We start from the raw sequence: 24,221 nt of genomic DNA, 5'->3' as shown, positions 1-24,221 counted from the left end.
GTGGGGTATATGGGGTGATATGGGGGGATATGGGGTGATATGGGGAGATATGGGGTCAGTAGGGGGGTATATGGGGAGATATGGGGGTATATGGGGGTATCAGCGTCATGGTGGCACGGAGCAACGGGACCGTGTCACCATCGGCATTTCTGGGTCAGTATATGGGGAGATATAGGGTGTATGGGGGGATATAGGGGGATATGGGGGGAATAGGAGGGGATATGGGGGTATATGGGGGGATATGGGGTCAGTAGGGGGGGATATGGGATTATAGGGGGATATGGGGGTCGGGGGTCAATAGGGGACGCCATGTTGATGCCGCCATCTTGTTTCCGCCATCTTGTTTCCGCCATGTTGATGCCGCCATTTTTATGCCGCCATCTTGGTGCCTCCATCTTGTTTCCGCCATGTTGCTGCCGCCATCTTGGTGCCGCCATCTTGTTTCCACCATCTTGTTTCCACCATGTTGGTGCCGCCATCTTGTTTCCGCCATCTTGGTGCCGCCATCTTGGTGCCTCCATCTTGTTTCCGCCATCTTGTTTCCGCCATGTTGCTGCCGCCATGTTGATGCCTCCATCTTGGTTCCTCCATGTTGATGCCGCCATGTTGTTTCCGCCATGTTGATGCCGCCATCTTGTTTCCGCCATCTTGTTTCCGCCATGTTGATGCCGCCATCTTGTTTCCGCCATCTTGTTTCCGCCATCTTGTTTCCGCCATGTTGATGCCGCCATCTTGTTTCCGCCATGTTGATGCCACCATGTTGATGCCGCCATCTTGTTTCTGCCATCTTGGTGCCTCCATCTTGATGCCGCCATCTTGTTTCCGCCATGTTGATGCCCCCATCTTGGTGCCGCCATGTTGATTCCACCGTCTTGATGCCGCCATCTTGTTTCTGCCATGTTGATGCCTCCACCTTGATTCCTCCATCTTGTTGCCGCCATGTTGATGCCGCCATGTTGATGCGGCCATGTTGATGCCACCATCTTGGTGCCGCCATCTTGGAGCCGCCATCTTGGATCCGCCATCTTGGTGTTGATGCCGCCATCTTGGTGCCTCCATCTTGTTTCCGCCATCTTGGTGCCTCCATCTTGTTTCCGCCATCTTGGTGCCGCCATCTTGTTTCTGCCATCTTGTTTCCACCATCTTTATGCTGCCATGTTGATGCCGCCATCTTGGTGCCTCCATCTTGGTGCCGCCATCTTGTTTCCGCCATCTTGGTGCCGCCATCTTGTTTCCGCCATCTTGGTGCCGCCATCTTGTTTCCGCCATCTTGTTTCCGCCATGTTGCTGCGGCCATGTTGATGCGGCCATCTTGTTTCCGCCATCTTGATTCCTCCATCTTGTTGCCGCCATGTTGATGCCGCCATCTTGTTTCCACCATGTTGATACCGCCATCTTGTTTCCACCATGTTGATGCGGCCATCTTGTTTCCGCCATCTTGTTTCCGCCATGTTGATGCCGCCATGTTGATGCCGCCATGTTGTTGATGCCGCCATGTTGTCCCCATAGAGCCGTACAGCCCGGCCGTGTGGGTGATGATGTTCGTCATGTGTCTGACGGTCGTGGCCGTCACCGTCTTCATCTTCGAGTATTTCAGCCCCGTCGGATACAACCGCAGCCTCAGCAGCGGCAAGCGTGAGTGGGGGGACATGGGGGGACATTGGGGGCCATTAAGGGCCATTGGCTGCCAATGGGGGCCATTGGGTGCCATAGGGTCCCATTGGGTGCCATAGAGTCTTACTGGGTGCCATGAGGTACCATTGGGTCCTATAGGGTCCCATAGGGTGCCATAGGGTCTTATTGGGTCCCGTAGGATCCCATAGAGTTCCATAGGGTCCCATAGAGTCCTATAGGGTCCTATAGGGTACTATAGGGTCCTATAGGATCCCATAGGGTCCCATAGGATCCCGTAGGGTGCCATAGGGTCCCATAGTTTCCCATAGGGTTCCATAGAGTCCCATAGGATCCCATAGGGTGCCATAGGATCCCATAGGATCCCATAGGGTCCCATTCTATGCTCTCCAGGTGCCGGCGGCCCCACATTCACGGTGGGTAAGTCCGTTTGGCTGCTGTGGTCCCGTAGGATCCCATAGGGTCCCATAGGGTCCCATAGAGTCCTATAGGGTCCTATAGGGTACTATAGGGTCCTATAGGATCCCATAGGGTCCCATAGGATCCCATAGGATCCCATAGGGTCCCATTCTATGCTCTCCAGGTGCCGGCGGCCCCACATTCACGGTGGGTAAGTCCGTGTGGCTGCTGTGGGCCCATAGGATCCCATAGGGTCCCATAGGGTCCCATAGAGTCCTATAGGGTCCCATAGGGTACTATAGGGTCTTATTGGATCCCATAGGATCCCATAGAGTCCCATAGAGTCCCATAGGGTCCCATAGAGTCCCATAGGATCCCATAGGGTCCCATAGGATCCCATTGGGTCCCATAGGGTCCCATAGGATCCCATAGGGTCCCATAGGGTCTCATAGGATCCCATAGGGTTCCATAGGGTCCCATTGGGTGCCATAGGGTCTTATTGGGTCCCAGGGTCCCATAGGATCCCATTGGGTGCCATAGGATCCCATAGGGTCCTATAGGATCCCATAGGGTCCCATTGTGTGCTATGCAGGTGCTGGCGGCCCCACATTCACAGTGGGTAAGTCCGTGTGGCTGCTGTGGTACCATAGGGTCCCATAGGATCCCATAGGGTCCCATAGGGTCTTATTGGGTCCCATAGGGTCCCATAGGATCCCATAGTGTGCCATAGGGTCCCATAGGATCCCATTGGGTCCCATAGGGTCCCATAGGATCCCATAGGGTCCCATTCTATGCTCTCCAGGTGCTGGCGGCCCCACATTCACGGTGGGTAAGTCTGTTTGGCTGCTGTGGGCCCATAGGATCCCATAGAGTCCCATAGGGTGCCATAGGGTCCCATAGGGTCCCATAGGATCCTATAGGATCCCATAGGGTCCCATTGGGTGCCATTGGGATACCATTTGGGTGCCATTGGATTCCATTGGGTATCATAGAGTCCCATAGGGTCCCATAGAGTCCCATAGGGTGCCATAGGATCCCATTGGGTCCCATAGGGTTCCATAGGGTCTTATTGGGTCCCATTGGGTGTCATTGGGTTCCATAGAGACCCATAGGGTCCCATAGGGTCTAATAGGATTCTATAGGATCCCATTGGGTCCCATAGAGTCCCATAGGGTCTTATTGGGTCCCATAGAGTCCCATAAGGTCCCATTGGGTGCTATAGGGTCTTATTGGGTCCCATAGGATCCCATTGGGTCCCATAGGGTCTTATTGGGTCCCATAGAGTCTTACTGGGTGCCATAGGGTCCCATTGGGTCCCATAGGGTCCCATAGGATCCCATAGGGTTCCATAGGGTCCCATAGAGTCTCATAGGATTCTATAGGATCCCATAGTTTCCCATAGAGTCCCATAGGGTGCCATAGGGTCTCATTGGGTCCCATTGGGTCCCATAGGATCCCATAGGGTCCCATAGGATCCCATAGGGTCCTATAGGATCCCATAGGGTCCCATTGTGTGCTATGCAGGTGCTGGCGGCCCCACATTCACAGTGGGTAAGTCTGTTTGGCTGCTGTGGGCCCATAGGATCCCATAGGGTCCCATAGGGTCCCATAGGGTCCCATAGAGTCCTATAGGATCCCATAGGGTCCCATAGAGTCCCATAGGGTCCCATAGGGTCCCATAGAGTCCCATAGGATCCCATAGGGTGCTATAGGATCCCATTCTATCCCATAGGGTCCCATAGAGTCCCATAGGGTCCCATAGAGTCCCATAGGATCCCATAGGGTGCTATAGGATCCCATTCTATCCCATAGAGTCCCATAGCGTCCCATAGGGTCCCATAGAGTCCCATAGGGTCCCATAGGGTCCCATAGGGTCTCATAGGATTCTATAGGATCCCATAGGGTCCCATTGGTCCCATAGAGTCTTATTGGGTCCCATTGGGTGTCATTGGGTTCCACAGGGTCCCATAGGATCCCATAGGGTCCCATAGGGTCTCATAGGATCCCATAGGGTCCCATTGGGTCCCATAGGATCCCATAGGGTCCCATAGGGTCTCATAGGATCCCATAGGGTTCCATAGGGTCCCATTGGGTGCCATAGGGCCTTATTGGGTCCCATAGGGTCCCATAGGGTTCCATAGGGTCCCATAGAGTTCCTTTGGGTCCCATAGGGTCTTATAGGATCCCATAGGGTCCCATAGGATCCCATAGGGTCCCATTGTGTGCTATGCAGGTGCTGGCGGCCCCACATTCACGGTGGGTAAGTCCGTGTGGCTGCTGTGGGCCCATAGGATCCCATAGAGTCCCATAGAGTCCCATAGGGTCCCATAGGATCCTGTAGGATCCCATAGGGTCCCATTCTATGCTCTCCAGGTGCCGGCGGCCCCACATTCACAGTGGGTAAGTCTGTGTGGCTGCTGTGGGCCCATAGGATCCCATAGGGTCCCATAGGGTACTATAGGATCCCATAGTTTCCCATAGGGTCCCATAGGATCCCATAGGGTCCCATAGGGTCCCATAGGGTCTCATAGGATTCTATAGGATCCCATAGGGTCCCATTGGTCCCATAGAGTCTTATTGGGTCCCATTGGGTGTCATTGGGTTCCATAGGGTCCCATAGGATCCCATAGGGTGCCATAGGATCCCATAGGGTCCCATAGAGTCCCATAGGGTCCCATAGGGTGCCATAGGGTCCCATAGGGCCTTATTGGGTCCCATTGGGTGCCATAGGGTCCCATAGGGCCTTATTGGGTCCCATAGGGTCCCATAGGGTCCCATAGGGTTCCATAGGGTCCCATAGAGTCCCATAGTTTCCCATAGGGTCCCATAGGGTCCCATAGGGTCCCATAGAGTCCTATAGGGTCCTATAGGGTACTATAGGGTCCTATAGGATCACATTGGGTCCCACTGGGTGCCATAGGATCCCGTAGGGTCTTATGGGGTCCCATAGAGTCTTACTGGGTGCCATAGGGTCCCATAGGATCCCATAGGATCCCACAGGGTCCCATAGGGTCCCATAGAGTCCTATAGGATCCCATAGGGTGCCATAGAGTCCCATAGTTTCCCATAGGGTCCCATAGAGTCCCATAGGTTGCCATAGAATCCCATAGAGTCCCATAGGGTCCCATAGAGTCCCATAGGTTGCCATAGAATCCCATAGAGTCCCATAGGGTCCCATAGGGTGCCATAGGATCCCATAGGATCCCATAGGGTCCCATAGAGTCCCATAGGGTCCCATAGGGTCCCATAGGGTCTCATAGAGTCCCATAGAGTCCCATAGAGTCCCATAGAGTCCCATAGGATCCCATAGGGTCCCATTGGGTCCCATAGGGTCCTATAGGATCCCATAGGGTCCCATTCTATGCTATGCAGGTGCTGGCGGCCCCACATTCACAGTGGGTAAGTCTGTTTGGCTGCTGTGGGCCCTGGTGTTCAACAACTCGGTTCCGGTGGAGAATCCCCGCGGTACCACCAGTAAAATCCTGGTGCTGGTCTGGGCCTTCTTCGCCGTCATCTTCCTCGCCAGCTACACCGCAAACCTGGCGGCATTCATGATACAGGAGGAGTACGTGGATACCGTGTCTGGGCTCAGCGATAGGAAGGTGGGGAGATATGGGGTGTATGGGGGGGGATATGGGGTATATGGGGGGAGATGTGGGGTGTATGGGGGGAGATATGGGGTATAAAAGGGGATATGGGGTATAAAAGGGGATATGGGGGGATATATGGGGTATATGGGGGGGGTATGGGGAGATATGGGGTATATGGGGTATAGGGGGGGTATATGATCCAGGAGGAGTACGTGGATACCGTGTCTGGGCTCAGCGATAGGAAGGTGGGGAGATATGGGGTTATATATGGGGTGTATGGGGGGATATGGGGTGTATGGGGGATATGGGGGGAGATATGGGGTATATGGGGGGAGATATGGGGTATATGGGGGATATGGGGGGAGATATGGGGTGTATGGGGGGAGATATGGGGTGTATGGGGGGAGATATGGGGTTATATGGTGTATATGGGGGGAGATATGGGGTTATATGGGGTATATGGGCTATATGGGGGGAAATATGGGGTATATGGGGGGAGATATGGGGTATATGGGGGGATATATGGGGGGTATATGGGGGGATATGGGGTATATGGGAGGTGTGGGGTGTGTATGATACAGGAGGAGTACGTGGATACGGTGTCTGGGCTCAGCGATAGGAAGGTGGGGAGATATGGGGTTATATATGGGGGATATGGGGGGAGATATGGGGTATATGGGGGGAGATATGGGGTATATGGGGTATATGGGGGGTGTATGGGGGGAGATATGAGGTATATTAGGGGAGATATGGGGTGTATGGGGTATATGGGGGGAGATAGGGGGTGTATGGGGGATATGGGGGGAGATATGGGGTATATGGGGTATATGGGGGGAGATATGGGGTATATGGGGTATATGGGGGGAGATATGGGGTTATATAGTGTATAAGGGGGGAGATATGGGGTTATATGGGGTATATAGGGGGAGATATGGGGTATTAAAGGGGATATGGGGGGAGATATGGGGTATATGGGGGGAAATATGGGGTATATGGGGGGATATGAGCGGGGATAGGGTGTTATGGGGGGAGATATGGGTTATATGGGGGGAGATATGGGGTTATATGGGGTATATGGGGGGAGATATGGGGTTATATGGGGTATATGGGGGGAGATATGGGGGTATATGGGGTATATGGGGGGAGATATGGGGGTATATGGGGCATATGGGGGGGGATATGGGGTATATGGGGCTGGGGGGGGCTTATATGGGGGGGATATGGGGGTATATGGGGGTATATGGGGGGAGATATGGGGTATATGGGGGGAGATATGGGGTATATGGGGGGGGATATGGGGTATATGGGGGTATATGGGGGGAGATATGGGGTGTATGGGGTATATGGGGGGATATATGGGGTATAAAAGGGGATATGGGGGGAGATATGGGGGTGTATGGGGTGTATGGGGGGAGATATGGGGTGTATGGGGGGAGATATGGGGTGTATGGGGGGAGATATGGGGGGTTATGTGGGGTGTATGGGGTATATGGGGGGAGATATGGGGTATATGGGGGGAGATATGGGGTATAAAAGGGGATATGGGGGGATATATGGGGTATATTAGGGGAGATGTGGGGTATATAGGGGGAGATATGGGGTATATAGGGGGAGATATGGGGTATAAAAGGGGATATGGGGGGATATATGGTGTATAAAAGGGGATATGGGGGAGATATGGGGTATATGGGGGGAGATATGGGGTATATGGTGTATAAGGGGGGAGATATGGGGTTATATGGGGTATATGGGGGGTGTATGGGGGGAGATATGAGGTATATGGGGGGAGATATGGGGTATATGGGGTTGGGTGGGGATATGGGGGGGATATGGGGGGAGATATGGGGTATATGGGGGTATGTGATCCAGGAGGAGTACGTGGATACCGTGTCTGGATTGAGTGATAGGAAGGTGGGGAGATATGGGGTGTATGGGATTATGGGGGGAGATAAGGGGGTATATGGGGTATATGGAGGGAGATATGGGGGGAGATATGGGGTATATGGGGGGTATATGGGGAGATACGGGGTTATATGGGGGATATGGGGAATATGGGGGGAGATATGGGGTATATGGGGTATATAGGGGGAGATATGGGGTATAAAAGGGGATATGGGGGGATATATGGGGTATATGGGGGGAGATATGGGGTATATGGGGTATATGGGGGGTGTGGGGTGTGTATGATCCAGGAGGAGTACGTGGATACGGTGTCTGGGCTCAGCAATAGGAAGGTGGGGAGATATGGGGTTATATATGGGGTATATGGGGGGATATGGGGGTGTATGGGGTATATGGGGGGAGATATATGGGGTATATGGGGTGTATGGGGGGAGATATGGGGTATATGGGGGGTATATGGGGAGATATGGGGGATATGGGGGGAGATATGGGGTATATGGGGGGAGATATGGGGTATAAAAGGGGATATGGGGGGAGATATGGGATATAAAAGGGGATATGGGGGGATATGGGGTATAAAAGGGGATATGGGGGGAGATATGGGGTTATATGGGGTATATGGGGGGAGATATGGGGTTATATGGGGTATATGGGGGGAGATATGGGGTATAAAAGGGGATATGGGGGGATATGGGGGGAGATATGGGGTATATGCGGGGAGATATGGGGCTGGTTGGGGTATATGGGGTCTCTATGGGGTTACTTATGGGTTACTATGGTTCAGTTCCAGCGCCCCCATGAGCAGTACCCCTGTCTATGGGGTCTCTATGGGTATCTATGGGGCAGCTATGGGGTCTCTATGGGGCAGCTATGGGGTATCAATGGGCTATCTATGGGGTGTCTATGGGGCAGCTATGGGGTTACTTATGGGTCACTATGGTTCAGTTCCAGCGCCCCCATGAGCAGTACCCCTGTCTATGGGGTCTCTATGGGGCAACCATGGGATGTCTATGGGGTGTCTATGGGGCAGCTATGGGGCAGCTATGGGGTCTCTATGGGTATCTATGGGGCAGCTATGGGGTGTCTATGGGTATCTATGGGGCAGCCATGGGGTGTCTATGGGGCAGCTATGGGGCAGCTATGGGGTTACTTATGGGTCACTATGTTGCAGTTCCAGCGCCCCCACGAGCAGTACCCCTGTCTATGGGGTCTCTATGGGTATCTATGGGGCAGCCATGGGGTCTCTATGGGGCAGCCATGGGGTCTCTATGGGGCAGCTATGGGGCATCTATGGGGCATCTATGGGGCAGCTATGGGGCAGCTATGGGGTATCAATGGGCTATCTATGTGGTGTCTATGGGGCAGCCATGGGGCAGCCATGGGGTCTCTATGGGGCAGCTATGGGTCTCTATGGGGCAGCTATGGGTCTCTATGGGGCAGCTATGGGGCAGCTATGGGGCAGCCATGGGGTCACTTATGGGTCACTATATTCCAGTTCCAGCGCCCCCACGAGCAGTACCCCCCCCTCCGCTTTGGGACGGTCCCCAACGGCAGCACCGAGAAGAACCTGCGCAGCAACTACCCCACAATGCACCGACACATGGCGCCCTACAACCAGAGGGGGGTCGAGGACGCGCTGCGGCACCTCAAGGCCGGGTACGGGAAGGGGAGGGGCTTAAACAGGAAGGGGAGGGGCACAAACAGGAAGGGGAGGGGCACAAACAGGAAGGGGAGGGGCAGAAACAGGAAGGGGAGGGGCTAAAACAGGAAGGGGAGGGGCGGAAACAGGAAGGGGAGGGGCTAAAACAGGAAGGGGAGGGGCTAAAACAGGAAGGGGAGGGGCTAAAACAGGAAGGGGAGGGGCTAAAACAGGAATGGGAGGGGCTTGGACAGGAAGGGGAGGGGCTAAAACAAGAAGGGGAGGGGCAGAAACAGGAAGGGGAGGGGCCTAAACAGGAAAGGGGAGGGGCTTAGACAGGAACAGGAAAGGCACAAACAGGAAGAGGAGGGGCTTAAACAGGAAGGGGAGGGGCCTAAACAGGAGGGGGGGCTTAGACAGGAAAAGGAGGGACTAAAACAGGAAGGGGAGGGGCTTAAACAGGAAAAGGAGGGGCTAAGACAGGAAAAGGAGGGGGCATAGACAGGAAAAGGAAGGGGCCTAAACAGGAAGAGGAGGGGCCTAAACAGGAAGGGGAGGGGCCTAAACAGGAAGAGAAGGGTGGGAACAGGAAGGGGAGGGGCTGAACAGGAAGGGGAGGGGCTAAAACAGGAAAAGGAGGGGCTAAAACAGGAAGGGGAGGGGCTGAACAGGAAGGGGAGGGGCCTAAACAGGAAGGGGAGGGGCTAAAACAGGAAGGGGAGGGGCTAAAACAGGAAGGGGAGGGGCTTAAACAGGAAGAGGGGGCCACAAACAGGAAGGGGAGGGGCTTAAACAGGAAGGGGAGGGGCTTAAACAGGAAGGGGAGGGGCTTAAACAGGAAGGGGATGGGGCTAAAACAGGAAGAGGAGGGGCTAAAACAGGAAGGGGATGGGGCACAAACAGGAAGGGGAGGGGGCTAAAACAGGAAGGGGAGGGGCTAAACAGGAGGGGCTAAACAGGAAGGGGAGGGGCTGAAACAGGAAGGGGAGGGGCCTAAACAGGAAGGGGGAGGGGCTTAAAAAGGAAGGGGAGGGGCTTAAACGGGAAGGGGAGGGGCTAAAACAGGAAGGGGAGGGGCTAAAACACAAAGGGGAGGGGCTAAAACATAAAGGGGAGGGGCTAAGACAGGAAGGGGAGGGGCCTAAACAGGAAGGGGGCGGGGCACGAACAGGAAGGGGAGGGGCTTGGACAGGAAGAGGAAGGGGCCTAAACAGGAAAAAAAAGTAGCTTCGACAGGATGGGGAGGGGCACGAACAGGAAGGGGAGGGGCTAAAACAGGAAGAGGAGGGGCTTAAACAGGAAGGGGAGGGGCCTAGACAGAAACAGAAAGGAAAGCGGCTTGGACAGGAAGGGGAGGGGCCTAAACAGGAAGAGGAAGTGGCTTGGACAGGATTTGGGGGCGGGGGGGCCTTGGACAGGAAGGGGAGGGGCCTAAACAGGAAGGGGAGGGGCTTAAACAGGAGAATGAGGGGCTAAAACAGGAAGGGGAGGGGCTTAAACAGGAAGGGGAGGGGCATAGACAGGAAGTGGAGAGGCATGAACAGGAAGAGGAGGGGCCTAAACAGGAAGAGGAGGGGGCTAAACAAGAAGGGGAGGGGCTAAAACAGGAAGTGGAGGGGCTTGGACAGGAAGAGGAGGGGCATAGACAGGAAGGGGAGGGGCCTAAACAGGAAGAAGAGGGGCTTAAACAGGAAAAGGAGGGGCCTAGACAGGAAGGGGTGTGGCCTATGGATGGTGGCTTTATCCCTCCTCTGCTCACCCCTGATTGGGTTAGCTCCACAATGGGCGGGGTTTCTAGCCAATGGGCGTGGCCTATGGGTAGCGGGCGTGGCCTATGGGTGATTGACACGTCCTATGGCTGGTGGGCGGGGCTTATGAGCTGTGGGCGTGGCCTAATGCATACTGCGCCTCCTCTGATTGGCTCAGCTCCACAATGGGCGGGGCCTATGGGTTAGTGGGCGTGGCCTATGTGTGATTGACACATCCTATGGCTGGTGGGCGGGGCTTATGAGCTGTGGGCGTGGCTTAATGCCTACTGTGCCTCCTCTGATTGGCTCAGCTCCACAATGGGCGTGGCCTATGAGTGGTGGGCGTGGCCTACGGGTGATTGACACATCCTATGGCTGGTGGGCGGGGCTTATGAGCTGTGGGCGTGGCTTAATGCCTACTGTGCCTCCTCTGATTGGCTCAGCTCCTCAATGGGCGGGATTTCTAGCCAATGGGCGTGGCCTATGGGTTGTGGGCGTGGCCTATGGTCAGTGGGCGTGGCTTACGGGTGATTGACATGTCCTGTGGGCGTGGCTTAATGCCTATAATACCCACCTCTGATTGGCTTAGCTCCTCAATGGGCGTGGCCTGTGGGTTAGTGGGCGTGGCCCAGGGTTAGTGGGCGTGGCCTGTGGGTGATTGACGCGTCCTATGGCAGGTGGGCGGGGCTTATGAGCTATGGGCGTGGCCTAATGCCTACTGTGCCTCCTCTGATTGGCTTAGCTCCTCAATAGGCGTGGCCTATGGGTTAGTGGGCGTGGCCTGTGGGTGATTGACACATCCTATGGCAGGTGGGCGGGGCTCATGAGCTGTGGGCGTGGCCTAATGCCTACTGCGCCTCCTCTGATTGGCTCAGCTCCTCAACGGTCGGGTTTTCTACCCAATGGGCGCATCCTACAGGTGTGTGGCCGTGCCCCGCGATTGGTCGGTCTCCTTAATTTACATATCCATGCCCTCAGGCGATTGGACGCTTTCATTTACGACGCTGCCGTGTTGAATTACATGGCCCGGAAGGACGAGGGCTGTAAATTGGTGACTATTGGAGCCGGGAAAGTGTTCGCCAGCACCGGGTACGGGCTGGGGCTGCAAAAGGGATCCCCATGGAAAAGGGCCATGGACCTCGCACTGCTACAGCTGCTGGGGGACGGTAAGGGGGGATATGGGGCAGATATGGGGGGATATGGGGGGATATGGGGAGATATGGGGCAGATATGGGGGGATATGGGGTAAATATGGGGGGATATGGGGCAGGTATGGGGCTGATATGGTGCTGGGGGAGTTATAGGGGGTTATGGGGGGGATATGGGGCAGATATGGGGGGATATGTGGGGCTGGGGGGGTTATAGGAGGTTATGGGGGGTATATGGGGCTGATATGGGGGGATATGGGGCAGATATGGGGGGATATGGGGCAGATATGGGGGATATGGGGCAGATATGGGGGGATATGGGGCAGATATGGGGGGATATGGGGGGCTGGGGGGGGTTATAGGAGGTTATGGGGGGGATATGGGGCGGATATGGGGGGATATGGGGTAGATATGGGGAGATATGGGGGGATATATGGGGCTGGGGGGGACTATAGAGGGTTATGGGGGGGATATGGGACAGATATGGGGAGATATAGGGCAGATATGGGGAGATATGGGGAAATATGTGGGGCTGGTGGGGGATATGTGGGGTTATGGGGCTGATATGGGGGGATATGGGGCAGATATGGGGGGATATGTGGGGCTGGGGGGGTTATAGGGGGTTATGGGGGGATATGGGACACATATGGGGGGATATGGGGTAAATATGTGGTTATATGGGGGGATATGGGGGACATGGGGCTGATATGGGGGGATATAGGGCGGATATAGGGGGATATGGGGGGATATGTGGGGCTGGGGGGGGTTATAGGGGGTTATGGGGGGGACATGGGGCTGATATGGGGGGATATGGGGAGATATGTGGGGCTTGGGGGGGATATGGGGCAGATATGGGGGGATATGGGGTAAATATGGGGTTATATGGGGGGATATGGGGAGATATGTGGGGCAGATATGGCGCAGATATGGGGGGATATGGGGTAAATATGGGGTTATATGGGGGGATATGGGGTTTTAGGGGGAATATGGGGCAGGTATGGGGGGATATGTGGGGTTATGGGGCAGATATGGGGGGGATATGGGGCAGATATGGGGGGATATGGGGCAGGTATGGGGGGATATGGGGCAGATATGGGGCTGGGGGGGGTTATGGGGTGGGTACGGGCTGGGGCTGCAAAAGGGATCCCCATGGAAAAGGGCCATGGACCTGGCACTGCTACAGCTGCTGGGGGACGGTAAGGGGGGATATGGGGCAGATATGGGGGGATATGGGGCAGATATGGGGGGATATGGGGTAAATATGGGGTTATATGGGGGGATATGGGGCAGATATGGGGGGATATGGGGCAGATATGGGGCTGGGGGGGGTTATGGGGTGGGTACGGGCTGGGGCTGCAAAAGGGATCCCCATGGAAAAGGGCCATGGACCTGGCACTGCTACAGCTGCTGGGGGACGGTGAGGGGGGATATGGGGGGATATGGGGCAGATATGGGGCTGGGGGGGGATATGGGGGGATATGAGGTAGATATGGGGGGATATGGGGCAGATATGGGGGGATATGGGGCAGATATGGGGGGATATGGGGCAGATATGGGGCAGATATGGGGGGATATGGGGGATATGTGGGGCTGGGGAGGGTTATAGGGGGTTATGGGGCAGATATGGGGGGCTATGGGGCAGATATGGGGGGATATGTGGGGCTGGGGGGGTTATAGGGGGTTATGGGGGGATATGGGGCAGATATGGGGGGATATGGGGTGGATATGGGGGGATATGGGGCAGATATGGGGGGATATGTGGGGCTGTGGGGGATATGTGGGGTTATGGGGCTGATATAGGGGGATATGGGGCAGATATGAAGGGATATGGGGCAGATATGGGGGGATATGGGATAAATATGGGGTTATATGGGGGGATATGGGGCAGATATGGGGGGATATGGGGGGCCAGGGGGAGGTTATAGGGGGATATGGGGGGATATGGGGTTTTAGGGGGGAATATGGGGCTAATATGGGGGGATATGGGGCAGATATGGGGGGATATGGGGCGGATATAGGGGGATATGGGGAGATGTGGGGCTGATATGGGGGGATATAGTGTAAATATGTGGGGTTATGGGGTGGATACAGTCAATGGGGTAACCCAGCCCCATTGCTGCCCCATAGAGGTAACCCAGCCCCATTGCTGCCCCATAGAGGTAACCCAGCCCCATTGCTGCCCCATAGAGGTAACATAGGTCCCCATAGAGGTGACATAGGACCCCATTGGTGCCCCATAGATGAGCTGGAGCCCCATTGGGGTGACGTAGGACCCCATAGGGGTAACATAGGACCCCATTGCTGCCCCATAGAGGTAACATAGGATCCCATTGCTGCCCCATAGATGAGCTGGAGCCCCATTGAGGTGACATAGGATCCCATAGAGGTAACATAGGACCCCATAGAGATGACTTAGGACCCCATAGAGATAACAGCCCCATTGCTGCCCCATAGAGATAACCCAGCCCCATTGCTGCCCCATAGAGGTGACATAGGACCCCATTGGTGCCCCATAGAGGTAACCCAGCCCCATTGCTGCCCCATAGAGGTGACATAGGACCCCATTGGTGCCCCATAGAGGTAACCCAGCCCCATTGCTGCCCCATAGAGGTAACCCAGCCCCATTGCTGCCCCATAGAGGTAACATATGACCCCATTGCTGCCCCATAGAGGTAACCCAGCCCCATTGCTGCCCCATAGAGGTAACATATGACCCCATTGCTGCCCCATAGATGAGCTGGAGCCCCATTGAGATGACATAGGGCCCCATTGAGTTAACACAGCCCCATTGCTGCCCCATAGAGGTAACACAGCCCCATTGGTGCCCCATAGATGGGCTGGAGCCCCATTGAGGTGACATAGGGCCCCATAGAGGTAACATAGGACCCCATTGCTGCCCCATAGGGGTAACATAGGACCCCATTGCTGCCCCATAGATCGGCTGGAGCCCCATTGAGGTGACATAGGACCCCATTGGGGTGACATAGGGCCCCATAGAGGTGACATAGGACCCCATTGGTGCCCCATAGATGAGCTGGAGCCCCATTGAGGTAACATAGGACCCCATAGAGGTAACATAGGACCCCATTGCTGCCCCATAGAGGTAACACAGCCCCATTGCTGCCCCATAGATGGGCTGGAGCCCCATTGGGGTGACATAGGATCCCATAGAGATGACATAGGACCCCATAGAGGTGACATAGGACCCCATTGCTGCCCCATAGAGGTAACCCAGCCCCATTGGTGCCCCATAGAGGTAACCCAGCCCCATTGCAGCCCCATAGAGGTAACCCAGCCCCATTGCTGCCCCATAGAGATAACCCAGCCCCATTGCTGCCCCATAGATGAGCTGGAGCTGCTGGAGCGGCTGTGGCTGTCCGGTATCTGCCACCAGGAGCGCAGCTATGGGGTCCCACATCTATGGGGTGATATAGGGCCCCATAGAGATAACACAGCCCCATTGCTGCCCCATAGAGGTAACATAGGACCCCATTGAGGTGACATAGGGCCCCATAGAGGTAACATAGGACCCCATTGCTGCCCCATAGAGGTAACATAGGACCCCATTGCTGCCCCATAGAGGTAACATAGGACCCCATTGCTGCCCCATAGATGAGCTGGAGCCCCATTGGGGTGACATAGGACCCCACTGAGATGACATAGGACCCCATAGAGATAACAGCCCCATTGCTGCCCCATAGAGGTAACATAGGACCCCATAGAGATGACTTAGGACCCCATTGAGTTAACACAGCCCCATTGCTGCCCCATAGAGGTAACATAGGACCCAATAGAGATGACTTAGGACCCCATTGAGTTAACACAGCCCCATTGCTGCCCCATAGAGGTAACATAGGGCCCCATAGAGATAACCCAGCCCCATTGCTGCCCCATAGAGGTAACATAGGACCCCATTGCTGCCCCATAGAGGTAACCCAGCCCCATTGGTGCCCCATAGAGGTGACATAGGACCCCATAGAGGTAACCCAGCCCCATTGGTGCCCCATAGATGAGCTGGAGCTGCTGGAGCGGCTGTGGCTGTCCGGTATCTGCCACCAGGAGCGCAGCTATGGGGTGACACAGCTATAGGGTGATATAGGGCCCCATTGGGGTAACCCAGCCCCATTGCTGCCCCATAGAGGTAACCCAGCCCCATTGCTGCCCCATAGATGGGCTGGAGCCCCATTGAGATGACATAGGGCCCCATTGAGTTAACACAGCCCCATTGCTGCCCCATAGAGGTAACATAGGACCCCATAGAGGTAACCCAGCCCCATTGCTGCCCCATAGAGGTAACCCAGCCCCATTGCTGCCCCATAGAGGTGACATAGGACCCCATAGAGATGACATAGGTCCCCATAGAGGTAACCCAGCCCCATTGGTGCCCCATAGATGAGCTGGAGCTGTTGGAGCGGCTGTGGCTGTCCGGTATCTGCCACCAGGAGCGCAGTGAGGCCGTGAGCAGCAAGTTGGACATTGACAACATGGCCGGGGTGTTCTACATGCTGCTGGTCGCTATGGGGCTCAGCCTCATCGCATTCGGGGCCGAGCACCTCGTGCATCGACGCCTGCGGGGGGCGCTACGGGGACATGGGGGGCTGCTGGCCATCAGTAGGGTGAGTCTATGGGGATATGGGGCTGTAATGGGGTTCTATGGGGGGATATGGGGGTCTATGGGGCGGTTATGGGGTTCTATGGGGCGCTACGGGGACATGGGGGGCTGCTGGCCATCAGTAGGGTGAGTCCATGGGGATATGGGGGGGATATGGGGCGGTTATGGGGGGCTATGGGGCGGTTATGGGGGGATATGGGGCAGTTATGGGGGGATATGGGGCAGTTATGGGGTTCTATGGGGGGATATAGGGGGCTATGGGGCGGTTATGGGGTTCTATGGGGCGCTACGGGGACATAGGGGGCTGCTGGCCATCAGTAGGGTGAGTCTATGGGGATATGGGGCTGTAATGGGGTTCTATGGGGCAGTAATGGGGTTCTATGGGGGGATATAGGGGGCTATGGGGGTCTATGGGGCGGTTATGGGGTTCTATGGGGGGATATAGGGGGATATGGGGCAGTTATGGGGTTCTATGGGGAGATATAGGGGGCTATGGGGCGGTTATGGGGTTCTATGGGGCGCTATGAGGACATGGGGGGCTGCTGGCCATCAGTAGGGTGAGTCTATGGGGAAATAGGGGGGATATGGGGTTCTATGGGGCTGTAATGGGGTTCTATGGGGCAGTAATGGGGCTCTATGGGGGGCTATAGGGCAGTAATGGGGTTCTATGGGGGTATATAGGGGGATATGGGGCAGTAATGGGGTACTATGGGGCAGTTATGGGGTTCTATAGGGCAATAATGGGGTTCTATGGGGGGATATGGGGCAGTTATGGGGTTCTGTGGGGGGATATGGGGGTCTATGGGGCAGTAATGGGGTTCTATGGGGCAGTAATGGGGTTCTATGTGGCAGTAATGGGGTTCTATGGGGCAGTAATGGGGTTCTATGGGGGGATATGGGGGTCTATGGGGGGCTGCTGGTCGCTATGGGGCTCAGCCTCATCGCCTTTGGGGCTGAGCACCTCGTGCATCGACGCCTGCGGGGGGTGCTACGGGGACATGGGGGGCTGCTGGCCATCAGTAGGGTGAGTCTATGGGGATATGGGGGGATATGGGGGGATATAGGGGGATATGGGGGGCTATGGGGCGGTTATGGGGTTCTATGGGGGGATATAGGGGGCTATGGGGCGGTTATTGGGTTCTATGGGGTGCTATGGGGACATGGGGGGCTGCTGGCCATCAGTAGGGTGAGTCTATGGGGCTGTAATGGGGGATATGGGGTTCTATGGGGCTGTAATGGGGTTCTATGGGGCAGTAATGGGGCTCTATGGGGGGCTATAGGGCAGTAATGGGGATCTATGGGGGATATGGGGCTCTATGAGGCAGTAATGGGGTTCTATGGGGGGATATAGAGGGATATGGGGGGCTATGGGGTGGTAATGGGACTCTATGGGGCAGTAATGGGGCTCTGTGGGGGGATATAGGGCAGTAATGGGGTTCTATGGGGGGATGTGGGGCTCTATGGGGCAGTAATGGGGTTCTATGGGGGTATATAGGGGGATATGGGGCAGTAATGGGCTTCTATGGGGGGATATAGGGGGATATGGGGCAGTAATGGGGTTCTATGGGGGTATATAGGGGGATATGGGGCAGTAATGGGGTTCTATGGGGGGATATAGGGGGATATGGGGCGGTTATGGGGTTCTATGGGGCGCTACGGGGACATGGGGGGCTGCTGGCCATCAGTAGGGTGAGTCTATGGGGATATGGGGGGGATATGGGGCGGTTATGGGGGGATATAGGGGGATATGGGGCAGTTATGGGGTTCTATGGGGGGCTATGGGGCAGTAATGGGGTTCTATGGGGGGATATGGGGGTATATGGGGTTCTATGGGGGGATATGGGGGTCTATGGGGCAGTTATGGGGTTCTATGGGGGGATATGGGGGTCTATGGGGGGCTGCTGGTCGCTATGGGGCTCAGCCTCATCGCATTCGGGGCTGAGCACCTCGTGCATCGACGCCTGCGGGGGGCGCTACGGGGACATGGGGGGCTGCTGGCCATCAGTAGGGTGAGTCTATGGGGATATGGGGCTGTAATGGGGTTCTATGGGCCTGTAAGGGCGTCTATGGGGCAGTAATGGGGGTCTATGGGGCGCTACGGGGACATGGGGGGCTGCTGGCCATCAGTAGGGTAAGTCTATGGGGCAGTAATGGGGTTCTATGGGGGGATATGGGGTAGTAATGGGGTTCTATGGGGGAATACAGGGAGATATGGGGTAGGAATGGGGCTCTATGGGGCAGTTATGAGGTTCTATGGGGGTATATAGGGGGATATGGGGCAGTAATGGGGTTCTATGGGGCAGTAATGGGGCTCTATGGGGGGCTATAGGGCAGTAATGGGGATCTATGGGGGGATATGGGGCTCTATGAGGCAGTAATGGGGCTCTATGGGGGGATATAGGGGGATATGGGGGTCGATATGGGGCCCCCCATAGCACTAACCCCCCCCCCCCTATTCCCTATAGGGCATGTACAGCTGCTGCCGCCCCGAAGACGCCCCCCCCCACCCCCTCCCCCCCCCCCACCAGCCCCTCCCCCCCCCATCGACCCCCCGCCCCCCCCCCACGACCACCCCCCCCCCCCCCCATCACTTCTACGGCCCCATTGAACTCAGTGGGGCGACCCCCAACCCCCCATTGGATCCTATGGGAACCCCCCCCTATAACAGGAGCCCCCCATTGTTCTCTATGGGGGGGAGGACAGGAAGTGGGGGGGGGAGGGGGACCGGAAGAGGAAGTGGGGGGGGGACAGGAAGTGGAGGGTGGACAGGAAGAGGAAGTGGGGGGGGGACAGGAAGTGGGGGCTGGACAGGAAGTGGGGGGGCAGGAACAGGAAGTGGGGGCTGGACAGGAAGTGGCTGGACAGGAAGTGGGGGGGGAGGGACAGGAAGTGGGGGGGCAGGAACAGGAAGTGGGGGCTGGACAGGAAGTAACTGGACAGGAAGTGGGGGGGCAGGAACAGGAAGTGGGGGCTGGACAGGAAGTGGCTGGACAGGAAGTAAGGGGGGAGGGACAGGAAGTGGGGGGGCAGGAACAGGAAGTAGGGGCTGGACAGGAAGTGGGGATCCCCTATGGACCGGAAGAGGAAGTGGGGGAGGAGAAACAGGAAGTTGGGGGGTGAAAACAGGAAGTGGGGGGGGAAGAAGAGGAAGTGGGGGGGGGTGGACAGGAAGTGGGAGCTCCCTATGGACAGGAACAGGAAGTGGGGACCCTCTTTGGACCGGAACAGGAAGTGGGGGGGGAGAAACAGGAAGTGGGGGGGGCTGGACAGGAAGTGGGACCCCTCATTGGACCGGAACAGGAAGTGGAGGGGGAGGAACAGGAAGTGGAGGCTGGACAGGAAGTGGGGGGGGTGGGACCGGAAGTGCCCCCCCTTATCGCCCCCCCCCTTACACTTTATTATCATACGAAGACGAACGTGCCCCTCCCCCACCCGGAAGTGCCCCCCCACCCCACGTGACCACCCCCCCCCACCATCCCCACCACCATCATCATCATCACCGCCATGACAGTCACGTGACAGGAAGTGGAAGAGCCGACCCGGAAGTACAACCCCCCCTCACTTCCGGTTCCGACTCCAGCGACAGCGAATCAGATGCTTCCTCCCCGTCGCCCCCCCCCCACCATTGTCACCACTGCCCCCCCCACCGCCGCCATTACTGCTGCCCCCCCCCACAGCCCCATTGCCAGCCATTGTGGCCACGCTATTGGTCGGCTGAGACAGTGGGCGGGGCTTACGAAGGGGGCGGCGCTTGCGATTGGGCAGTGGGCTATAAAGGGGGCGGGGCTTCGGGAGGGGGCGGGGCTTACGAAGGGGGCGTGGCCTCTGGAGGAGGAGGAGCTTGTGATTGGGCGGTGGCCTATAAAGGGGGTGGGGCCTCTAAAGGGGGCGGGGCTTCTAAAGGAGGCGGCGCTTGTGATTGGGCGGTTGCCTATAGAGGGGGCGGAGCCTCCGGAAGGGGTGACGTCACAAAAGGGGGCGTGGCCTCGGGAGGAGGCAGCGCTTGTGATTGGGTGGTGGCCTATAAAGGGGGCGGAGCTTGTGAGGGGGGCGTGGCCTTTAAAGAAGGCGTGGCTTCCGGAGGGGGCGTGGCTTATAGAGGAAGCGGGGTTTGCGATGGGGGCGTGGCCTCTGGAGGGGGCGTGGCTTCTGATAGGCTCGCTGTCTCTGGAGGGGGCGTGGCCTATAAAGGGGGCGGAGTTTGCGATGGGGGCGTGGCCTATAGAGGGGGCGTGGCTTCAAAGGGGGGCGTGGCCTCTAAAAAAGGCCGAGCTTGTGATTGGTGCGTTGCTTCCGGAGGGGGCGTGGCCTATAAAGGGGGCGTGGTTTCCGATGGGGGCGTGGCCTATAAAGGGGGCGGAGCTTGCACCGTCCGCCATGATGGGGGGGGTAGGATGGGGGGGGGGGGAGGGGGCAATAGAGGCCCCCCCCCCACATTATGGGGCAGCTTAGAGCCGCTGCCCCCCCCCCATCCCATCCCCCACCCCTGCCCCTATGAGCCCCCCCCGACCCGCTGCTGCTCAGCCGAGCACCTCCGAGATTGGGACCCCCCCCCTTATTATATGGGACCCCCCCATTCCTTAATAGCCCCCCCCCACCCCCACCCCCCCCGTTGTCGCTGTCACCGCCGCCACCGGCGCCGCCATCATCGACCCCCCCCCATATTAACGACCCCCCCCCCATTAACCACCCCACCCCCCCCCACCGCATCCAGGAGCCTGGAGGATCTCAGCCAATGGGGAGGCAGGAAATTGAGGGGGGGGGGATGGGGTGGGGGAGGGGGAAGAGCTTGGACCCCCCCCCCGAGGAGACCCCATAGGTGTCAATGGGGAGGGGGGGGGGAGGGGAGGAGGAAATGGGGTTTAATGGGGGGTGGGGGGGGTTGGGGGGGAGGAGGGGGGAGCCGCATTACTCCAGCTTGGAGTCCGAGGTGTGAAATATGGGGGGGGGGGGGGGGTCACCATTGTAATAAGGGGGTCCCTATAGGGGGTCTTAATGGGGTGTGGGGGGGGACTATAGGGGTCCCTATAGTGTGGGGGGTTCCCTATAGGGGGGTGGGTGGTCCCTATAGTGGGGGGGGGGTCTATATAGGGGGGGGCAATGGGGTGTGGGGGGGACTATAGGGGGGGGCCCTATAGGGTGGCCCTATAGTGGGGGGGATCCCTATAGGGGGGGGGGCAATGGGGTGGGGGGGGGATTATAGGGGGCCCTATAGGGGGGGTCCCTATAGGGGGTGACAATGGGGGGGGGGGGGGGGGGGGGGGGACTATAGGGAGGGAGGGGGGTTAGAGTGGGGTAGGGGGGTGGTCCCTATAGGGGGTCTTAATGGGGTGGGGTGGGGGCCCTATAGTGGGGGGGGGGTCCCCATAGGGGGGGCAATGGGGTAAGGGGGGTTCCCTATAGGGTGGGAGGGGGGTTAAATGGGGTGGGGGGATTCCTATAGTGGGAGGGGGTCCCTATAGGGGGGTATTAATGGGGTTTGGGGGTCTTAATTGGGGGGAGGGCTTTGAGGGGTCCCCATTGTAATGGGGGGGGTCCCTATAGGGAGATCCCTATGGGGTAAGGGGTGCTCCCTATATGGGAGGTCCCTATAGGGGGTGGCAATGGGGGGAGGGGGGACTATGGGGGGGCCCTATAGTGTGGGTGGGGTCCCTATAGGGGGTGGCAATGGGGGGGGGGGCGGGCTATAGGTGGGGAGGGGGATTACAATATAGCTATAGGTGGGTAGGGGGGTGGCATTAGGGTGGGGGGGTCCCTATAGGGTTGGAGGGGGGTACCAATGGGGTGAGGGGGGTCTTAATTGGGGGGGGGCCCTATAGGGGGTCCCTATAGTGTGGGTGGGGTCCCTATAGGGGGGTGGGGTGTCCTTATAGTGTCGAGGGGGTCCATGTAAAGGGATACAAATGAGGTGGGGGGGGCTTAATGGGGGGGGGACTTTGAGGGGTCCCCATTGTAATGGGGGGGGTCCCTATATGGGGTGGCAATGGGGGGGGGTGGCCTATAGGGGGTCCCTATAGTGTGGGTGGGGTCCATATAGGGGGGGAAGGGGGTACCAATAGGTTGGGGGGGTCCCTATAGGGTGTGTCAATAGAGGAGGGGGGCTTAATAGGGGGGGGGCATTGAGGGGTCCCCATTGTAATGGATTGTAATGGGGGGGGTCCCTATAGGGGGGTTCCAATGGGGTGGGGGGGCTCTTAATGGGGGGGGGGGGGCTTTGAGGGGTCCCCATTGTAATGGGGGGGGTCCCTATAGGGGGTGGCAATTGGGTGTGGGGGTCTTAATAAGGGGGGGGGATTTGAGGGGTCCCCATTGTAATAAGGGGGGGGGTCCCTATAGGGGGTAGCAATAAAGTGTGGGGGCTCCCTATGGGGGGGAGGGGGGTTACAATGGGGTTGGGGTCCCTATAAGGGGGTACCAATAGGATGGGGGGGGGTCCCCATAGGGTGATATTGAAGTGTCCCCATAATAAAGGGGGGGGGTCCTTATATGGGGCTGCCTATAGAGGAGTCCAATGGGGGGGGGGGGTCCCTATAGGTGGGTGACCCTATAGGGGGGGGAGTCAATGGGGTGGGGGGGGTCCCCATAGGGTAACATTGACACCCCCCCCCCCCCCCCATCCGCCATATTGTCACTGTGACCGTCTCCATTTTGACCCAAATTTGGGTCATTTTGGGGCCGGAAATACAAAGAAATTAATAATAATAATAATAATAATAATAATAATAATAACTGTGAGCGACCGCAGCTGTGACCCCAAAATGACCCTAAATGAGCCCAAAATGACCCTAAGTGACCCTAAATGACCCTAAAATGTCCTTTGTGACCCCAAAACGACCCTAAGTAACCCCAAAATGACCCTAAATGACCCTAAATAACCCTAAAATGACCCTAAATGACCCTAAATGACCCTAAAATGTCCTTTGTGACCCTAAATGACCCTAAATGACCCCTAATGGACCCTAATAGACCCTAAACTGTCCCCTGTGACCCCAAAATGTCCTTTGTGACCCCAGAATGACCCTAAAGGACCCCTAAAGTGACCCTAAATAAGCCTAAAATGACCCTAAATAACCCTAAAACGACCCTAAATGACCCTAAATAACCCCAAAACGACCCTAAAACGACCCTTTTTCACCCTAAATAACCCCAAAACGACCCAAAATGACCCTAAATAACCCCAAAACGACCCTAAATGACCCTAAATAACCCCAAAACGACCCTTTATGACCATAAATAACCCCAAAACGACCCTAAATGACCCCAAATAACCCCAAAACGACCCTAAATGAGCCTAAATTACCCCAAAACGACCCTAAATGACCCTAAATAACCTTAAAAGACCCTAAAACGACCCTAAATGACCCTAAATGACCCCAAATAACCCCAAAACGACCCTAAATGACTCTAAATAACCCCAAAACGACCCTAAATGACCCTAAATAACCCCAAAATGACCCTAAATAACCCTAAAAGACCCTAAAACGACCCTTTATGACCCTAAATAACCCCAAAACGACCCTAAATGACCCTAAATAACCCCAAAAGACCCTA

At 56.7% G+C, this 24,221-nt stretch overlaps 1 protein-coding gene across 1 annotated transcript in view; it reads left to right on the top strand.

Moving 5' to 3' along the window:
* The window catches only part of LOC107307479 (glutamate receptor ionotropic, NMDA 2D-like), a 61,170-nt gene extending 44,370 nt beyond the window's left edge, over positions 1–16,800 (top strand). The window contains exons 9-13 of the mRNA XM_085533782.1: positions 1,510–1,635; positions 5,404–5,633; positions 9,019–9,179; positions 11,889–12,076; positions 16,451–16,800. Of these exons, the coding sequence (XP_085389908.1) occupies positions 1,510–1,635; positions 5,404–5,633; positions 9,019–9,179; positions 11,889–12,076; positions 16,451–16,800 (1,055 nt within the window). The remainder of the gene's footprint in view (positions 1–1,509; positions 1,636–5,403; positions 5,634–9,018; positions 9,180–11,888; positions 12,077–16,450) is intronic.
* The last annotated feature ends 7,421 nt before the right edge of the window (positions 16,801–24,221 follow it).

Source organism: Coturnix japonica, unplaced genomic scaffold (genome assembly GCF_054131305.1).
Source record: "Coturnix japonica strain WE unplaced genomic scaffold, WE-NBRP24 Scf063, whole genome shotgun sequence".
Classification (NCBI taxonomy): Eukaryota; Metazoa; Chordata; class Aves; order Galliformes; family Phasianidae; genus Coturnix; species Coturnix japonica.
Note: the sequence above shows the minus strand (reverse complement) of the source record. Positions and strands in the feature narration are given on the sequence as shown.